We start from the raw sequence: 21,687 nt of genomic DNA, 5'->3' as shown, positions 1-21,687 counted from the left end.
CTTAGAAGGAACGGGATCTGAACAGAAGGAAATACTGTTGCTTCAAAAACATTGAGGATGTTCTTGTCTTCAAGTAAAGATGAGATTTTTTGCTGAGCATGGTGACAGAGATAATAGAGTAGAACTAGAGAAGAGCCATACTGGGAAATGAGAGAGGCATGAGACTATTGAGCACATAAGAGGGATTATTGGATAGCAGGGAAATTCCTTTCAAATTGAAGTTTGTGCATGTTGTGGAACAGAAATATCTGAGCTGGAAAAAAAAGATAAAGGGTTTAGGAGGAGGGTTGCTAATAAAAAAAATGAAAGGGACAAGGAACTTAGGATCTTAGTATGAGGAGGCAAAGGAAATGAATGTGATTTTTTTGCTCCTCCCTCCCCTCTTTTAAAGATTTCTTTGTTTGAGAGCAGGAGCAGGGGGCAGGGGAGGAGGGAGAGAATCTCAAGTGGACTCCAAATTGAGCATGGAGCCCAATGCGGGGCTCAGTCTCAGGACCTTGAGATTATGACTTGAGCTTGAAATCAAGAGTTGGATGCTTAACTAACTGAACCACCCAGGTGCCCAGAGGTGCAGTGATTCAGAGTAGAAGGCAGAATTCAAATCTTTGGATCAACTTTCTTACTTAACTAGGTTAGAGTCTTGATGAGAAGGAAATAATCTTAAGCTATAACTATTTTACTATTGGTCATTACCTCTTAGTTTCTTGTGGAACATAATGAAGTATATAAGATAATATCTTTTCAGGCATTAAATCAGATAGTTTTTGTGTTTGAGCTAAGTGGAATATCTCAAGTCTGTTGTTCCAAGTCCCTGCAGAGCTTTGGCTGTAATGCCACCTCCTGAACAAGTTTGAGTAGAGAGGTAAGCTCCTAATGGAAAATTTTAACCCTCTCCTGGAAATGTAATACGGCTAATTAAGTAACACTTGCTACTTACCTTAAAAAATAGCTCTTAAACATTAGGTTATAAAACTTCTATTTAACAGTCTTTTGAAAATGAAAGAAATGAAGCTGTGGAAAAACTGAAGGTTTGACTTTTTTCTCAGATTGGAAAATGAAACAGTATTAGAAAAAAGAGTGCCTTAGACTAGGAGTCCAAAAGAGGCTTCAGTAAATTAATTATACATAAACAATATAATGGGCTTTAGTTTTATTTTTCAGAGAGAAACATAATTGAAAATTCCCTTGATTCATTCCTTCAGTATTAAATTATGCATTTAATCTTAGAGAGCTTTGAGTGATGCCATAAAATATGCTGATGTGACCTGCTTAAGTAGAGTGCATGGGAAAGTGGCCATTTGGAATAGATTTCTTAAGAAAAGTTTGAAATTCCTGGACTTGAACTAATTTGTTTTCCATGGATCCCATGAGGATACATGCAAAACCAGATGATAGGATACAGTTGGATACTGTGAATGGCACTAGTTTACAGTTAAGTTTTCTGGATCTCTTCCATATGTTGCCTTCTTCTTTCTATTTGACCATGTATGGATACATAGAATTTCATAGGCCAGAAAAGACCTTTATAAACAGACTCTTAAAGTATTTAAAATACAGATCTTAATTTTTCTTATGTCAGCAAACAGTTAAGTTGTTAAACTGATTATAAACACAAAACAAACAAGGATCTTAAAATTTAAGCTGGTATGGTGTGTGATTAGTATACAGCCTGTTATTGAAGATAGACATGGGCTTTGCTTAGTAATAAGGGAACCAGAAATGGTTTGGAATAAAATTGGGAGAGGATTTATGAGGAACAATTATGTTTTGCATCAGTTTCTAATATAGAGTACTATGTCATTTAAAAGAATTATTAGTAACTGCTAATTAGTAACTGCTCATTATTAGTAACTGCTTCAGTGACAGTTATCATAAATGAATAACCTGTCTTTATGAAGGAGATGGAAGCAAATTAAAGATCTGTTGAGATGTTGGAGATTGTCCATTAAAAAAAAAGATATATAATGGGAAATAACTAGATTGTCCTTTGACTAGAGGACAACCAGATATATAAAATATGAACTTTGTAAGACACATGACATAATACCGTTTTTTTTTTTTTAGGTTTTGAAAATCTAACACTGATAAGTCTGATTATGTCTTCATTTTGCCTTCCTCATATTATGAGAGAAACATGGTATCATAGCTAGCTATGTGGTGTGAAACAGTCGTCTTCTAAGCAATGCACATCATGTTGATACTGAAAATGGCCAGAAAATATTAAGAACCCTATTTATTGATACTTACTTTTTAAATCTATATAGAATTAATAGTATTAATACTTTTAACAAATTTCCAATTGTATATATTTGGTAGATACAAATAAATATATTTGGGACATTCAAAATTTCCACTGATAGTTTACACCAGGATTAAAGCCGTGAAAACCATTGGTCTAAGAGATAAGACCTTTGCCTCTTATTTGTCTGAAAGTTTAGAAGTCCCTCCATGGACATACATGTCCAAATCTTAGGTAGTGTTTTCAATTTTAGCAAGATTTTTTAATATCATTTTTTAAACAAAATAACTTTTGATTGCCATAGATCTGCATTGTCCAGTGTCACCAAACCACCTGTAGCTATTTAAATATAAGTTAATTCAAAGTAAATAAATATTCAGTTCTTCAGTTGCTTTAGTCACGTTTCAAGGGCTAAGTAGCCACGTGGGCAAGCATCTACCATATTGGACAGTGCAGATACAGAGCATTTGCATCATCTCAAAAGGTTCTTTTGAACTACGCTGCTATAGACTTTCTTGCTCAACAGTCTTAGTCTCAGTGCGTTAGTGTCTTCATGTGAGCTAGCTATTGTTTAAAAAAAAAAATGCCATAGGAAAGTGGAAAGACATAATTTCTATAACACCCAACTTTTTCTACCTAGAAACTAGTCACTTTTCCTTTCCAAAACATAAATAGTTGGAAGTTGCTTTTCACATGTTGATGATTACATTTTCCCCTTAAGTCTTGTATTACTTAATTCATAACATCTTACAGCAATTAACACTCAAAATTTGAGTCTAATTCTTCTCTCTTAAGTTAGCCTGTCCATGTACCTAGAGCTTCTAGTTCTAGTCTTAGGAAGCCCTTGATATAAATCTACATTGAGTGAAAGCCTGTGTTTTTCTGGGGGACAATTATTTCCCTTTTATGTTTGAATCTGTTTATTTAGCAGCAGCATATGCCCAAGATGAATGAGTTATCTGTTCTGATACAGAACTTGGGGTTACAAAAAATCTTAGATTGTAGGAGGACCTGTTGGCATTGTTTATGTCCAAATACCCTTTCTCAAAAAGAATATTTTTACAAATTGTAGAGAGATTTTAATCAGAGTTCTAGGATTTTTTTTTGTTTCGTTTTTTCTTTTTTTTTTCAGTGCCAGTACCTTTGCTGATTGCTTTGTTCTAAATGTGCAGCATAATATTTGAGAAGAGAATTGGATCTTAGTCATATACAAATACAAGTGTAAATAATTATGGCCATGCTGAAAAAGGTTTGGGAATGATAATAAGTTAACTTGAGTAATTGATTTGGACCATACTCGTTGGAGATAGTCCAGGAAGACATTTACTGTAAATGGTACATTAGATATACTCATCTGGTTAATTGAATTTGATTTCTATGAATTACCAAATCATTCAAGCACATTGTTTATTTGTATTATTAGATACGCATTTAGATCATATGGGTATTATATGGCTTTAGTCACTGTTATTATTTTATTAGTTCCTGTTTTCCTTCTTTATGTCAACTATAAGCCATAAACTCACTATTTATATATGTGCCTTTCTTTCAAGTGACCAGGACTGCTGATATCCACAATAATTGATTCTAAAGAAAATGTAGGGGTGGGTATTTTGTTTGCAAAAACTTTCCCAGTTGGATTCAATGCTCATCTCCCTGTCTCTTACCTTGTAGGAAACCACAGATGTAATGTATGGTATTAATATCTGTACCAATGACTCTTATAGGTGGAACAATCCAAGGTTTTAATCAAAGAAGGTGGTGTTCAGTTGCTGCTCACAATAGTTGATACCCCGGGATTTGGAGATGCAGTGGATAATAGTAATTGGTAAGAAGGGTTGTCATCACTGCTTTACATTGCATTTGGGGTATTGGTCGTTAGACTTTTTCTGCTTAAGATTTTTAAACTTTTCATTTTAGCAAAAGTCACTGAACTTTTAAGTGATATGATTTGAGATTTTATTTTATTTTATTTTATTTTATTTTATTTTATTAATTTAAAAAAATTTTTTATTTATGATAGGCACACAGTGAGAGAGAGAGGCAGAGACATAGGCAGAGGGAGAAGCAGGCTCCATGCACTGGGAGCCCGACATGGGATTTGATCCCGGGTCCCCAGGATCGTGCCCTGGGCCAAAGGCAGGCGCCAAACCTCTGCACCACCCAGGGATCCCTGATTTGAGTTTTTATACCAGTTTTGCCACTTATTTGACAATGTTGTTGAACTTTTCTGAACTGAGTTCCTTTTCCATAAAATGGAGATATTACTACTATTACAGAATTATTTTGAAGACAAATTCTTTTTTTTTTTTTTAAGACAAATTCTAAAACAACACAGATATAAGAATTCTCATAAGGAAGTTAAAACTTTTCATTTTCTACTATAATTTTCTCCACTTATTGTGTATATTATCTTCTACCACATCCTGATTTAAGCCTAATTTTGAATATTCAGTTTTTTTGTAAGTCATAAAATTTAAGAAAACAGCCATGACATCCTATTTGGAAATAATACCTTAGTATCTTATAAAAAATATTTAAGTTTATCTTAGTGTCTTATAAAAAATATTTAAATTTTCTTTTCACATTATTTTTGAAGTACATTTCTGTGTCAGCTTTTAAAAGAGCTAAGTAAGTTCATTGTGAGGTTTTTTGTATTTAATCGTTTTATTTGAAATATAAAACTATACTTATCAATGCAAATAATATGATAATTTGGTTGTACTTTGACTCTATAGGATTTTCTTTCATTTGGAAAATTTAGAAATAATTGAGATTTATTCAGTGTAACTAATGCTTAAATCATTATATATAGAATAATTTGAGTTCTCTTCCACTGGTTTGATTAGTTTTACCTATTTAAAAATACTAATTACTCCACTTTAATAGTCATCAGTTGTACATTCATATGTAGAATTGCAACTTAATTATTTTATTTATCTGCTTTCTATAGCTGGCAGCCTGTTATTGACTACATTGATAGTAAATTTGAGGACTACCTAAATGCAGAATCTCGAGTGAACAGACGTCAGATGCCTGATAACAGGGTGCAGTGTTGTTTATACTTCATTGCTCCTTCAGGACATGGGTCAGTACCTTGATACTTCTGATAACCTGCTGTTGCTTATTATTACTGAACTTTGAGTGCATATTTTAGTAATCCATATATATCTTTGTGGAGTACATTTAACTACACCAGTTATAAAATTCCAAATTCTATATAAAATGGCTTATAACAAACACTGTTTAGGTCCGAGTTAAGCTAACTGTAATTTTACTTTAGTTCACACATAAGGCTTTTTACCTGCTTCATTGTAAGGAACAGTGTTTCCAATCATGGTTTAATGTCTCAAGTGTGTCTAGTTTTAGCTTCCTTTTGACCTCTCTGCCACAAATTGAACTACCAAATAAGGAGAAACAGCTGTAACAATTAGCTTAGACATATTCTAAGAAACTCTAAAGATGTTTTTACTATGGATCTAATGGAAAAGGTTACCAAAAAAGTTAAGTACCTAAGTTCTTAAGTACCTATGTGCAATATCTTTCTTTACTATTTCTTTGGCTCTTTTTTTACCTTAGTTACCACAGTCATTTAAGTTTCATATCATCCATACTAATCTTTACTTATTAGGAGTTCAGATGTAAGTATCTAGACATTCATCTGATTTTGTATGGCTTATTCCCTTTTTTTTTTTTTTTATTGTTTGTACTTCCTCTGTCATTTGAGTAGGTATGTGTCACTGTCACCTGCAAATGTATTTTCTCTTCTTCAGTCTTTCTTTGGGTAGATGACTCCACATAGCTAAGCCACTTGATGATTAGAGCCACTATCTACTCAAAGGAATTGGAATATTATATAGCATCAGACTTAAATACCATTACACCATCTCACACCCAGATTACAGTAGTCTAAACCAGTTCCTTCATAACAGTACCTTTCTCTTTTATTTTCTGTTTCTTTTTCTACCATTTTCTTAGATAGGCTAATGCCTATCGTTATCGTTACTGTGGTTGAGCAAAAAGTCTTCATTTTAGTTTACCATTTTTGCACTGTCAGATTATAGTGGGGAAGATGTTTCTTTTATTTGTAGTAGTCTTCTATAGTGTTCTTAAAAGTTTATATATTTTTAATGTGCAAAATTGACTCCTCTACTTAAAAGGCTCAAAAAAAGTAATCTCAAATACACAACACACTATATAGCCTATTATGAATACCTGCTGGCTTCTTCCTGAATTTATGTGTTGTTGTTTCTTTGTTTTGTTTTGTTTTGTTTTGTTTTAAATCATTCTGAGTTAACTTATTAAGGCTTTTTCCTGAAAGCCAACAGAATAAAATCTTAATCTGCACTTTAGTCAATAGAAATTTGTCAGTTTATGTCGAGTTTTATTATTTTAGATCTTTTGGACTCTCTCCAAGATTTAGTAATTCTCATGAAATCACATTCTTTCTATCCCTGGGGGAAAGTATATTTCTTAAAATTGCATGGGAAATAAGATTAAAAAACATTAAAAAATTATTCAAATGATGTGTAGTTGCTTTGGGGGCATTTCTTATTTGTCACGAGGAATAGGAGTTCAAAATTTTTATTTTCTAGGTATAAAAATGTGCTTTTGAATAGTTTCTCAGAGAATCTTAACTACTTTTAGGCATGGAACAAAGTTTTGCCCATTGATGTGTTACTGTGGATTAAGTGAAAGAATAAAACACTGAATTTTTTATAGAGTTCCTGATTTCCTTTCCTGCAAACTGAAATTCTAGGCAAATAGATGAATCAGGGCCTTTTTATCTTTTCTGTGTAGTCCCTAGATTCCCTTTTTTTGAGGGGTTCTGTTTTGGAGTAATTATAAATTGGCCCAACATTGTATTTTCAATGTCCCTTACCTCACCCCCAGCTCATGTCATCGCTAAACAAAGGACTGATTTGTGACTTCAAGAATTGTTGCTTCATTTTCTGTTCAGTGATTGGTAATAGCTATTAAAATTAAAAACTCACTTGGAACTTAAATTTTAAAATGGTATTTTTACCCTTTTAAATATTGATTGACATTTAAAAATATCACTGTCATTCAGTGAGTTATATATAGGTTTTTCCTTTTAGAAATACATGTATGTGTATATATTATAAATATTTGTCATTTGCCCTATAGTCATTTTATTTTGCTGTAGGCTTTGAGGTTAAATAGTCTTTTCCCTCTAATGTGGGTTTATCTTCTAGAAATTCTATAAAGAATTTTCCATTGTTTAAAAACAACATTTAAAAACTAAATTTCTTGAAAAAGATGACCTGAAATAAAACTAAATGGACAAAGGAAAAGTTTCAACCAGAATGTAATCTACATGTGAACTAAATGTTTTCTGCTGTTGACATTTTGTAAGCTTCTGAAATTTATATTCTAATTTAAAAGGGCAGAAGGGTTTTATCAGGGCTTTTACAAAGGTTTTACCTGTTTTTTCTAAAGTTTAATTTTAAACTGATTTAAATGTTCTTTGGCCTTGTGTTATATTTAAGAAGTTGACTTTACCAGTTTCCTTGTCATGGTTGTTTTTAGTGTCTTTCCCTTGAAAAGTTGAGATAATAAATATTCAGCAAGTGCTGTTTTACTTTTAAGTGTAAAACTTTGTCTAACTTGGGTTTTTATTTTAATATATTAAATGCTTTTAAAATGTATTAAAATTGTAGATCAACTGAATTCTGTTACTGGTTTAATGACATGGTATTCGTGATAAATTTGTCATGAGGATAATCTGGAAAGTGAACCATAAAAATGTACAAATCTGAGATTGGGCCATGGCTGTTATATTTAGTGTTGTATGTAATGACTGATGAAAAAAGCAAAACTTAAATTTTTTTCAAAGTTGAGTATGTTTTTTCAGTTAGCACTTGTGAAGTAAGGATGCTATTTACAGATAATAGTGTTATTCTAGCAACAATCTCTTTTCTGTAGTGTTCCCTATTTTCTGAATGTCAATATTACATTTCAATGGATTCAGGATAAGGAGAATTAGAATAGGATGTAGATGTCTTTTCCACACCTGCCTTCCTACTCCATATCCCTGATTTTCTGTCAGTCAGTGTCACTATAACTAAGAGGTATAGTATTATTTATTATTTGTTAGTCGAAAGTATTACCCCTTTAGTCTCTGGGCCCTTGACCTCCCAACCACTTACATACACACACACGTGTGTGTGTATATATATATGTTTAACTATAGTACTCTAAGAGAGCTCTAACAAGGGCTTTCTCTTTATTTTATAATACTAGTAAAATTCATAATGAGACTAGATCTTTATTCCATTTTTCTCATGATTTGTAAGTTAAGGAATATCAATTGAGAATGTTATTTCTATGTAAAATATTCCCATCATCTTCATTTACTTTTGTGGAATATTAATTTTTAGCAGTTCGGTGCCTGCCTTTGGCCCAGGGCATGATCCTAGGGTCCTGGGATCGAGTCCCACATCAGGCTTCCTGCATGGAGCCTGCTTCTCCCTCTGCCTGTGTCTCTTCCTCTCCCTCTCTATCTGTGTCTCTCATTAATAAATAAATAGAAGAAATCTTTAAAAAAAAAAAGTATGGTGCTTTCAAGGCATCATGAGAAGTTCAAAAAGACTGATCCATTACAATCGAGATGGCAGAAGAAGCTAAGGGATGCTATAGACGACAGCCAGAAAGGCTATGTCTTCACAGGCCTTATCGGCCATACTAGCCAAGAATCAGTAAGGTTTTCAGTTAGAGAAATGACTCATTCAAACTTGAATTTTAGAGAGACGTTTCTGACTATTGTGTGCATAGTTTGGAGGTAAACGAATTCTAGTAATTGTCCATACCAAAGGTCCTAGTGGCCTGAACCAAAGTAATATATTTATTTGTTCAGCAGATCTTGGGAAATCTTGGGGAGTGAGAATTAGAGGAAAGAGGAACCTTGGATTTCAGCCTTAAGTAATTGAATGGATTGTAGTACCATCCTCAAAAATACCACAGAAGAGAAGGGAAGACTTGGGGGTTCAGATGAGCTTTTGATTTTTGAGAAGCTAAAATGGAATATCCAAGTAGTATTTCCACCGGGTGAACACAGTCTGGAATGTAAGAATGAGATCTGGGCTGGATGCGACGATTTGAACCTTTAGAGGATGATAGAAGTCACTATGGTTGAAGATAAACATACCGAATGTAAAGAGAGAAGAGGGCCTAGTAGAGGACTCAGGAATGTAACTTTTAAGGGACTAGCTTACAGAGATCTTAAGAAGTACCCTAAGGGAACAGCTTATGAGAGTAATGTCAAATGCTGCTTAATGGGTAAATTTAAAAAGTAATGATAAACAACACACTATTTTTATATATTGTATTAGCAGCACGGCAGTATTTGATGACCTTCTTAAAAGTGTAACAGCAGAATGAAGGCAGCAGCAGCAGTCAGATTGTAATGGGTAAAAGGGATGGTGAGGAAGATTCTCTTTTGAGCCTTTTATCTGAGACATAAAGTTGGCAGCAAGAATGGAATGTGGGGTTCAAAGAGGACTATCATTTTATTTAAAAACAGATTTCCAAATTTTGAGTAGTAGGTATAGAGGCTATTCTAGGAAAGCCTATTAGGAGCTTTTCTGGTTTTTCTAATTCTTCTTTAGGGCCAAAACCCTATGACCAGGGTGTTCAAGGGCAAGAGTCAAAGCCTTCTTAGCCACTCCACTGCTTATTGAGGTCCTGTTCTACCTAACTGTTGCTGGCCCAATAAATCTTCAGAGAGTATTCCTAATAAGTAAGTAAAGTAGTTCCAGTATCTTTAATTTAGCACTGGGGATATAAGTGATATATTCTCCCAAATTGATCAATTCAGTCATATTAAATGTTGTGTATTTCAGACTTAAACCATTGGATATTGAGTTTATGAAGCGTTTGCATGAAAAAGTGAATATCATTCCACTTATTGCCAAAGCAGACACACTCACTCCAGAGGAGTGCCAACAGTTTAAAAAACAGGTGAGCAAAAGGAGCTTGAACTCAGGTTTCTTATACCACTTGTGTATTTTGCAGTTTTTTCAGTTTACTGTGTTACAATGTATTTCTCTTGCTACTTTACTGTGTGGTCATTTATACTGTATTAAAAATAACTCTTGGAAAAAAAAACCCTTGAAAATCATCTGCTTTAGTTTTCTCAGAGCTCTTATCCATTACCATTATCATAGTACCCTTATCCTTTGTCAGTTTAAAATAAGACTCTTTTAGAAGTTTCTGTTAACAGCGTCCACCACTACTCCTCTCCACAACGTTTAGAATTGTTTTTTTAGACTGAATTCCCAGGAAGAGGATTACTTTTTAAAAGTGTAGGATTATTTTATAGTTTTTTTTCCCCCACTTTGTCATGGTACTTTTCCAATAAAACAGATTTTTTGGTAATGGGTATATTTTTTCAATGCCTTGCCAACATTGTCATTTTATTTTTAAAACTTCTTTTTTTGGAATTAAGTGACGCTTAATTATTTCCTTAACTTTTTCATTTTCCAGAAAGACTGAATACTTTTTTAAAACGGGTTTACTTTTTCCTTATTGTGTTTGGTTTGTTATGTATAATATTTTATGAAATGTATGTAGCATGAATTTCTGGAACTATACTTCTATACCAATAGCCTATTTTTAATTTTAAGCCAATGTTATATTTTTTAAACAGCAGCTATTTAAGTAGACTCCATACCCAGCATGGAGCCCAATGCGGGGCTTGAATTCATGATCCTGACATTAAGAGACCAATGAGCAACTGAGCCACCCAGGTGCTCTGTACTGTAGATTCTTTGTATAATACTTAAAAATAAATCTTAGAGTTAGTCATTATCTCTTACTGTCTTTGTAGTCCCCTTTGTAACAAGATACTTTGTTTTTTCATTCTTTTCATCATGAATTTTAGAATACCTTGAAACCTACTACAAAAACAGAAATATGGGGGGTGAGGGCTGGGGGAGGTTTAGTTGGTTAAGTGGCCAATTCTTGATTTTGGCTCAGGTCATGATCTTATGGTCCTGGGATTGAGCCTCACATCGGGCTCTGTGCTTGGCAAGGAGTCTGCTTGAAGATTCCCTCACCCTTGCCCTCTGCTCAGTTGTGTGTGTGCACTCTCTCTTAAATAAATAAATCTAAAACAAAAAACAAAAAACAAAAAAACAAACCCAAAATCTGTTGAGATTTGCTTTCAAATTGTGCTAAATCTGTATATTTTGGAAATATTTTAGCACATTTTTTACTGTATTATTTCTACTAGGAGAATATGTTTATTCACTCTCATTTTTATTTTGTAATGTGCTTTTTTCTAAGTTCAAATACCAATTGTTCTCCGAATCAATTACTTCAGGTAATGAGATGGGAGAGCGTTTGTTCTAAGTACTGCTATGTATAATCTTTAAGACCCAGACAAAAATGTGTTTTCTTTATCTTTTTATAAAAAATAGCCAAAACCTATACCAACATAACTCCCCTTCTGTCTTGGTTTGTGTGTACCTTGATATGGAATTGTACTAAGAACTTAGAGATCAAAAAGATGAGTAATTAGTATTTCTACTTTCAAATTGGTCATATTGTAGTGATTGTACAATATTTTTTTATATGCTTAAAAAGTTGTTCTTAATTATGTGGGATGCCTATCAAAATCATCTGGAGAACTTTTAGAATGAGTTGCTGGGGGCACATGGGTTGGCTCAGTTGGTTGAGCACCCAACTCTTGATTTCGGCTCAGGCCATGATCACAGGGTTATGAGATGGAGTTCTGCATTGGGCTCTCCCTGGGCTTGGAGCATCCTTAAGGTACTCCCCCACCCCCACCCCTATTTACTTGTTAGCTCACTCTGTGAAAAAAAATTAAAAAAAGAAGAGAGAAAGTGAGTTTGGTCTGTATCCTTACCAATTGGTTTTATAGGTTATGGTGGGGCTTTTGAACCACTGCTCTTAGAGCAGCCACTAGTGTTCCTTTTTTTTCCTTCTAGTCATGTATTTGACACTTCATCATTTATTCTCATGTTTTTCTCTATATAGATACATATCCCAATTGTAAAAAATGTGTGGTCCTGTTTTTCTCTGTGGAAGTGTTAGCCCTACCTACTATAGTAACAATGTAGCACATTTTGCTTAGCGACCCCTTTATGCTGCTGAACCCCTACAGTGATGGTTGTGTTAAAGTGCCAGTATAGGCAAGGACTTAGTCTAGCTGTATTGGCCATTGGTTTCTTGTGAGTTTGAATAGGGTAGGTAGTTGAACATTATACACAAATGTATATGCAAGGACATTTTCTAATCAAAGTACAAATTTTTCTCCTGGAACCAGTGTGCTGTACTTAGTCAAATTTTATTAAAATTTAGGTGAGTTGAAGTTATGTTGATTCAGCTGAATAAAACAGTTGGTGAGAGTTATAGGTAGAGAAAGAACCTCAGTCATTGTAAATAAATGATGTAAAACCATTATAGTAGAAATCAACTAGAGAAAGCCCTTTCTGTAATGTTGCATTCAATTTTACATCTCTTTTGGTATAATAACCATGTAAGTTTATTACTTCTGAAGTAATTGGATTTTTGGGAATGGTATTTATATATCAACTTTATACTTAAAAAAAATCAGTGTAGTACTTTGCTTTTAGATTACAGTTTTGCATTACTCAAAAATAGTGAAGGAATTGGAGCTGAGGAATCAGGAATTTAAGAATATAACAAATAAATGTACTAATTATATATGGTGCTCTATTGCTAACATCCTCTTTCATTTTAGATAATGAAAGAAATCCAAGAACATAAAATTAAAATATATGAATTTCCAGAGACAGATGATGAAGAAGAAAATAAGCTTGTTAAAAAGATAAAGGTAAATTTATTCCCATACATATACTAAAATGTTCTAGGGCCTTAAAACCACTCAACTATCCACTGAAAAGGTAAAAAATATCAGTGTCCTTAAGTAGTTGGCTTACAAAATAGGGAGATATGGATTCAGCGTTGAATTCAACTTTGCTAACTATGTTGATTGGCTGTTAATATGTAACAAGACATTGTGTGGAATAGATGAATAGCATAATCTCAGTTGTGTATAATCTTTGTCTTCAATTTTCGTTTAACTGATTTTATGTCATTTTCCTCCTTAAAAAATAGGTAATGAGAAGGGAGAGGATTTGTTCCTAAGTACTGCTATGCATAGTCTGTGTTTAAGAGCCAGACAAAAATATATTTTCTTTTGTCTTTCTACAAAAAACAACCAAAACCTATGCCAGCGTAATTTTCTATATTTTTAATTTATGGTCATTTCCTAAGTACCCTGAACCTAAAGATGATGTATTCATTAATGGCCTTATCTAAGCAAATAATTATCTTGGAATAATGAAATGCATGTACCTGACCAATGAAGAATTTCTGCAGTTTTATAAAATGGTCATATATATATTTTATGTATATGACCATTTAATATATAAGATTTAATATACAAGATTTTTAATAATATAAGATATATTTAATATATAAGATTTTATATATTCTTAAATATTTCTGGAAGCTACAAGAATTTTGAAAGATTGTACTCTGAGTTAGTTGGATAAATACAAATCCAGTCCCCCAGATCTGGAGCCACAGATAGAGTTTAGCATGTATAATATTCCCTGCCTCCAGGGCTATTAGGATTGGTTTATGATCAGATAGGCAGGCTAGTCACAAGCCTCATTTTTTTCCTCTAACCGCTTTGTGTATTTTTTACCCTTTCTAATTTTTTCAATATGGGACAGCTTCTTTTGGGGATGATTTTTTAACAGATAATTTGATGAGTGGTGTATAGATACCTTAATTTTGTTAAGTTTTCAGAGAAACTATAATTTTATTTATTATTTACATTGGTGAGAATACCATGTAATGACAATGTTAATAATAAATAGTAGTCGAATGGCCTATAAAAGTAAATAAAGAAACTGTCATGGTAGTTTGTTTTTTTTTAATGTGTTGAATAATGTGTTGAATTATTCTTGAATTTGTGAGGACTACAGAAATATATTTGAACAAGAATACTTTGTTTTGTAGGACCGTTTACCTCTTGCTGTGGTAGGTAGTAATACGATCATTGAAGTTAATGGCAAAAGGGTCAGAGGAAGGCAGTATCCTTGGGGTGTTGCTGAAGGTAAGGTTTTCCTCATTGAATGCCTTTCTATAAGATCTCACAAATGTGATAAAAATTTTGTATTTCGCATTGATATATTCTACATTTTCAGATAGTTCTGAATTCAGTTTCATTTAGGTTCATTTGCTCATAAGTTCATTCTGATTTTTCAGACCTTGTGTTCTACCAAATCTGGAAAGTATGTGTTAAATCCTAATTGTAATACTTTCCACGTCACTTGTCAATACCCCACTCTCCCATCTCCGTTCTATCATTAAATCTACTCCTGTTTTCTTTGAAAACATACTTAGTGCAAGAGTTTTTTACCTGGGGCCCAAAGGTTTCTTCCAAGGGATGTGATAAATCTTCTGAAATTGAAAATAATTTCAGAGAAAAGGACTCTCATTTTTATCTGAGTCTCAGATGGGTTGAGGACCCTCAAAAATGAGAACAACTTCCGTTTTAAGCCAAATGAAAACATTCATAATATCCTTAAATTGGCATAGAAGTCATCTTTTTTTGGCATTGCATCTTTTGAGTAAACAAACAAACAAATTTTAAGTATTAAGAGATATTCTACTAATTTTGTAAGGAGTTTTAAATACCAGTAAAATTTAGTTTATAGCATTAAACCTCAGAAGTCTTCTTGGCAATAGACTTGTTTCCCCAAATTTGTATTTATGATATTGGTTTGACCTATTGTTTAATCTTCTGTTATGGCAACTTGGAATCAAGATTGAGTCATGATTGTGTTTTATCTACTTGTTGGTATTAGTTTGAAAAATTCTGTAATTTTTAGGATATTGTTCCAAGTTATTGTCCTTATCAACAGTTTTCCCTATTATTGAGAGACTGTACTTGTTCCTAGCTCTCGGTTATCCCGGTAACCTTCAGTTGCTGAGCTGAGGCTTTAGAACTTACACCTTCCTTGGAAATCTGTGCTGATGAAATTGCTGTTTCTGTAGTTTTAGTCCACCCTCACCAGAATGTTCTTATTAGCGGTACATTTTTTTTAAAAATAAAGAACTTTAAAGTTTTTGGCTCCTGTTTTTATTTTGGCTACCTTTAGGTGGTTTTTCTAAAGTGCTTCCCCTACACACCAACACTAAACTTTTAAAAAAAATTTATTTTATTTTTTTAACACTAAACTTTTTTTTTTTTTTAAGATTTTATTTATTTATTCATAGACACAGAGAGAGAGGCAGAGACACAGGCAGAGGGAGAAGCAGGCTCCACGCAGTGAACCCGATGTGGGGCTCTATCCCAGGTCTCCAGGATCGCACCCCAGGCTGCAGGCGGTGCCAAACCGCTGTACCACCGGGGCTGCCCAACACTAAACTTTTAAGATACATTTTATTATGAAATAAATAGATGATCTTGCAAATGAATACATGATCTCCTCTTTCAAAATTTCAGAATTGTTTGTTTTTGTAGAGCTCACTTACTGGGTTTATATATTTTATCATTGAAGATTAAACTACAGCAAATAATATTACAGTACACTTGTCTGGCATGCCCTTAAATTAACTACTGTGTTACAGTGTTTAAACTGCAATGAAAAGTTGATCTAATGAAAAGTTAATGAAATTTTGCATATTCTCTCATTGTTACCCTCCAATATTCTGTGAAATTTTCTTTGAAAAGACTTGGCTTAGTAGAAATAATGTATGTTTGTGTTTTTTTTTAATAGTTGAAAATGGTGAACATTGTGATTTTACAATTCTAAGAAATATGTTGATAAGGTAAGTTTGAGCAATGATGAAAATAAGTTTTTTTCTTTCTCAAAATATTTTTATTTTTTGCCTTCTATAAATATATCTAATTTAAATTGGTATTTTCATTCTAGCACTCAAGTACTGCTTGGAGACAACTTGGATTATTTTGCCAAGGTTTTAAAGTTGTTAGCAAAAATACAAAATAAGCTGTGTTGCTAGAGATGTATGGGAGAATGAATCTCTTTATTGTTAATACTAAAAGAGGAAATGAAGAGGCTTTTGCTCTTTCTTGTCAAAAACTTGGAAAAACTGGAAGGGAAGGGTAGGTTTTGAGTCAAAAGCTAGACTTTGAATGTTAAAAGGTGCACAGCTTTACCAAGCTGGTGACTAGGGTGTTTTTGGTACTGGAACATGATCTTCCTCCTATGCAAGAAAACGTTACTCCTAAATTGTTCCTTGTGCAGCTGATGAAAGAGAAGGTAAGCCTATGAGAGTGTAGGACATTGTGCTAATCCTAATTAGAGGACCAGTACTTGAATTGGAATAGAAACATCAAAGAGGAAACCAGAGACAATAGTGGGCAAGAAACAAAGGGCAAGGAAATGAACCTCAGTGTTTTCATGTTTAGATAAACTCCTTTCTCTATCCACCTCACACCCCTTCCCCACTTTGCTCCATCCCCATCTTGCTTGCTTCTCCAGGCCCTTACCACATATTCTCTTCAACTTCCAGTTTCCCAATACACAGGAATATCTTTATCTATGTGGAAGTATTAACATACATATTGATGATAATTGGAAGTTATTGAATAATAAGGTTATAAGTTATTGAACAATCAGTAACTTGAACAATAAGGTTATTCTTATGAGTAAGGGGGAAATATAAGTGAGTCAAGCTGCTACCTCAAGAAGAACACTAAATATCAGAGTAAAATTTGAAATCAAAGAGATTGCTATTTAATAAAGGAGCTTTTAACCAGGGAATTTTGGTAGAAAGTAAGTGATAGGGTTGATTTCAGCAGTTAGGGTTGCCAGGCCTCACAGAGAAGAACAAATACATATGAGAGGGAGGTCATCTGTCTCCTTTAGAATATATAACATTTCGTTTTCTATTATGAACTGTTCTCTTTCTCTTCCATTTTTAAGATGTGACTTCAAAAGAGCTAATAATAAATATAATTGTGTATGACAGTGTATATGTAGGGAATGTTTCATAAATATTGTCAGTGCATTCTCTGATTTTATTCTTTTCCTTAATTTTAAATATCCTACGTAGTTTGCCCAATTCTTGACACAGTAATATTCTATAACTTTGTCGTGTGTATTTTTAAAATATGCTGTCAGTAATTGCCTGCATAGCTAAAATACTGAACGGTAAACTAGACTTTGAACATTTGGAGGTGCATAGCCTGGCCGCTGGTGAGTGGGACTCAGTAGTATAAAAGGATTACAAAGCAAATGGACCATTCCTGCAGGAAGATTGAACATAAGAAATCTATAAGAGAGTCATATATATATGAAAATATAAAAATTCTGAAGTTATATAATATAAAGCAGATGTGCCATAAAATGAATACCTAGATGTATTAAAGGAATTCATAGTAAGTGGTATATTTCATGGAGTTGGCCAGATAAGAAAGGATTTGTAGAAGTACATATTTTAATGTAGATTAGGATAAATATAGTTATTCACTGATGTTTGTGAGATTAGGAGTGGTCCTGTTTAATATTTTCATCAGTGAGTATGATAAAGACCTTGGTTTCAGCTCCTTGAGGTAGATGGTTATGTGATTTTACTTAAGGAAAAATTTAGTTGTTCAGTTTGCTGCAACGCATTTGTTTTTTGTTTTTCTTTCCTAAAGCATGAATGTTCACTTATGCTAGATGGTTTTACTTTGCTTCTTAACTCAGTTTTTCATTTACAATTTTTACATTTAAGTGTGTAAAACATCTTTAAAGAGTATTATAGCTTAAAAATGAAAAGCTTGGGGCGCCTGGCTGGCTCAGTTGGTTGGCTTCAGGTCATGATCCCTAGATCAAGCCCCATGTTGGGCCTCTGCTTAGTGGGGCACCTGCTTCTCCCTCTCCCCCCCCCCCCATAAGCCATCCCCCCTCAGATAAATAAGTAAAATCTTAAAAAAAAAAAAAAAAAAGAAAAGAAAAAGAAAAGGTTAAGAATATTTTATTACTTTTCCTTGTGAGTTTGGAGTAGAAGTAAGGAAGATATATATTTAATCTAGCTCATATCTTTAAATGCACTTAGTAGATATTTAATAAATACTTACAGGAAGAAAATAGCAACACCAGTATTATAGACATCTATACATTCCAAGTAATTGAAATCTTGCAGACTAATGTTAGGAATATTGGTTACTTCTATGAAAGACCCAAGTTCAAAGAAGTGTCATTTTGTTCATTAAAAGAACTGGCTGTTGGAGACAAACCAAGGGAGACAATGGAAATGAAGAAAACTTGATATATAGCATTTTAAAGGTGTGATGATGGACAGTGCAGAAATCAAATAGAGAAAGAAAACAAAAGAATAGAAGAGAGGGCTCTAATATCAGCAGGGAGAAATGGAAAAGATGAATAATTTCCTGAGACTGGAGAAAACTCTACCACTAATTATTGATTTTAAGAGTGGAGGACTGAGTTGAATCTTAAAAAAAAAAAAAAAAAAAAAGTGAATATGTTTAAATAAGTGGAAATAGAGACTTTTATATCCTGGGGTGGGGTGGGGATCAGAAGTAGGTAATTGTAAAGGTTATTTTAGTGAAAGGGAAACATATTCCTTGTCAAAAATGTTAGATGGCATTAACAAAAATTGCTTAAACAATGAGAAAGTCTGTCTTATTTTTTATTTCATGCATCTTGTATTTCAACTATTAAGTACTATACCTCAGGTTCTGTAGTGATTTTTCAGCAGTTCAGTGATGAAATAATCTATATGTAAAATTATAAAACATTTTATATTGGCACAGTTATTTCTTTTTATTCTGTACTTAGAGAAACTGGTAATCTGGCAACAGTAATTTATTCCAGAAAATCAAGTGTATACCTTATCTCAGCTTTAATACTTCTGATTTTTTTAAAGGGGCCTATTATGTGCTATCTGTATCAAGAGTACAAGAAGTGATGGCAAAAATGTTTCTTATAAAGGAGAGCTTATAGTAAAATTGAAGAGGTTATATGTTACCCATAATATAACACATACTGATACCAATAAATGAATGACAACCCAGGAGAAAATTGTCATGGGATAGGGTGACTTGATTTCAAGGCTGGAAAGAAAGCTTTCAAAACAGACTCTTAAGTTTGAAGAGTCAGTGACAAATTAGCATGAGCTATTCGATCTTAACCAGGGGATATGCTAGGAATAAGGACCTGCCTGACTTGACTGAAGTAGAAAGTAGTGGCTATGAAGAGGATTGGTTCATCAAGGATGACTGTAAAGGAACATGAGACTTGTAGAAAACCCAGATTTAGAAGTACTCCTTAGGATGAGTAAACAGACTGTCAGAGAACTATATAGAAATGTTGTTAGTAGAAGATAAATCCGAGTAATTGATAATCACAGTCTGTTCACAAAGGGAAAGTAATAGTAAACATTTTCTGGATATCAGGAAGAGTAAAAACACAATACACCTTGGGTTGCCTGGGTGGCTCCGTTAAGTGTCCAGCTCGATCTCAGGTCAGGTCTTGATCTCAGGGTTGTGGGTTCAAGCTCTGAGTTGGGCTCCACACTGAGAAACAAAAAACAGTACAGTTTTATGTTTGTTTCCCTGTAAGAGAGGTGGAGGATGGCAGAGGCAGGTATGGATGATATGAGAAAAGGAAGAATCAGATGATATGAAGTACTTCCACACCAGGTGTGTCCTTTCCCTGATTTGGTAAAAGACGTCATAGAACAGCTCATAATGTCTTTTGCTTCTGGAATCATTAAGTAATGATGAAATTGTCTCATGTATAGTTTATTTCATATATGTATTGACATATATATATATGTATATAAATGCTATGAACAAAATTCATTTAACCAAAAATACCACATTCACTGAACAGTTTGATAAAACAGAGATTGACTCTAAATTATTTTCCTGTTTGAATCCAACTTGATATGTGATCTAAAGTATTCGTATGTATTACCTTAGTAAAAACTCAAATACTAATATTACTAAAACAAAATCAGTTTCTTTTAGCTTTTTTTTTTTTTTTTTTTTTTTTTTTTTTTTTAAGATTTTATTTACTTGGGGGAGAGAGAGCATGAGCCTGTTGAAGGGCAAAGGGAGAAGCAGATTCCTCACTGAGTGGGGAGCCCAGTGTGGGGCTCGACCCCACCAGGATCACAATTGGAACAGAAGGCAGATGATTAACTGAATGAGCTACCCAGGTGCCCCAGGTTTTTTTAGTTTTATGAGTTTCATCAAGAGCTAATCTCCTTTCTGTAGTAAAATAAAATATATACTAGAGGTAAATATTCTTCTGAGGAAATGTCATCCTTTAGTAACTGCTTTGAGGAAATTTAGAGCTCTTAAACTCTCATTTGGAACCTAAATATCCGTTGGTTTCAAGTTTAACATGTAACAACATGTTTCTCATTGTTCTGCCTTGAGTGTAAATGAAGACAGAGGAATTCTCTTCCTTAAGAATAGTCTTTTGCCTGTTTTAAGTCTAGAAATTTTGTTTTGGTAAAATTTTGAATTTCCATCAAACTTTTCTTCATGGAAACAAACTATTGTTATGTTATTTATTTATGACAGAACACACATGCAGGACTTGAAAGATGTCACTAATAATGTACACTATGAGAACTACCGAAGCAGAAAACTGGCAGCTGTGACTTATAATGGAGTTGATAATAACAAGAACAAAGGGCAGCTTACCAAGTAAGTATACATTGTTTTCTCCAGAAAAGGTATCATTTATGTAGTAAATAGTCATACTGTTTCATCTTCATCAAATTCTTCTTGGCTACTCAATAGAAAATTGAGATAATATTCTTTATGTACAATAGCAGAAATTTATTATTGTTAAGCTTTGTTTTGGCAGTTTTATATTTTACTGTTTGTCACAGGAAGTGTTTTATTACCTTGTTCCTTAAGTGAAAGAGCCATGCATTCATTCTCTTCTGGTCATTTGCCATCATATTTATAGTCCATATACCACACATTTAATAGATCCCCAGTTAGACATGACTCCTACAAATACATTTTTTAAGAGTTTTATTTTATTTCTAATTAGTTAACATACAGTGTTATATTTTTGTCAGGTGTACGATATAGTGGTTCAGCAATAACATACATCACCCGGTGCTTATCATGACAAGTGCGCTCTTTAATCCCCATCACTTATTTCACCCGTCCCCCCACTCACTTCCCCTCTGGTAACCCATCAATTTATTCTCTATAATTAAGAGTTTCTTAGTTTGTCTCTCTCTCAATCTCTTTCTCTTTTTCCCTTTGCTCACTTGTTTCTTGAATTCCACATATAACTGACATCATATAGTACTTGTTTTTCTCTAACTTATTTCACTTAGCGTTATACTCTCTAGCTCCATGTGTATTGTTGCAAATGGCAAAATTTCATTCTTTTTATGGGTGAATAGTATTCCATTGTACACAC

The 21,687-nt window shown here is 33.4% G+C and overlaps 1 protein-coding gene across 3 annotated transcripts in view; it reads left to right on the top strand.

Moving 5' to 3' along the window:
• SEPTIN7 (septin 7) overlaps window positions 1-21,687 on the top strand; it is an 84,395-nt gene that overhangs the window by 47,261 nt on the left and 15,447 nt on the right. For all 3 annotated transcript variants that reach the window (XM_077856212.1, XM_077856211.1, XM_077856213.1), the window contains 7 exons: window positions 3,967-4,067; window positions 5,193-5,327; window positions 10,102-10,219; window positions 12,987-13,079; window positions 14,276-14,372; window positions 16,042-16,093; window positions 20,826-20,951. In XM_077856212.1, the coding sequence (XP_077712338.1) occupies window positions 3,967-4,067; window positions 5,193-5,327; window positions 10,102-10,219; window positions 12,987-13,079; window positions 14,276-14,372; window positions 16,042-16,093; window positions 20,826-20,951 (722 nt within the window). The remainder of the gene's footprint in view (window positions 1-3,966; window positions 4,068-5,192; window positions 5,328-10,101; window positions 10,220-12,986; window positions 13,080-14,275; window positions 14,373-16,041; window positions 16,094-20,825; window positions 20,952-21,687) is intronic.

Source organism: Canis aureus, chromosome 18, assembly GCF_053574225.1.
Source record: "Canis aureus isolate CA01 chromosome 18, VMU_Caureus_v.1.0, whole genome shotgun sequence".
Lineage (NCBI taxonomy): Eukaryota > Metazoa > Chordata > Mammalia > Carnivora > Canidae > Canis > Canis aureus.
Note: the sequence above shows the minus strand (reverse complement) of the source record. Positions and strands in the feature narration are given on the sequence as shown.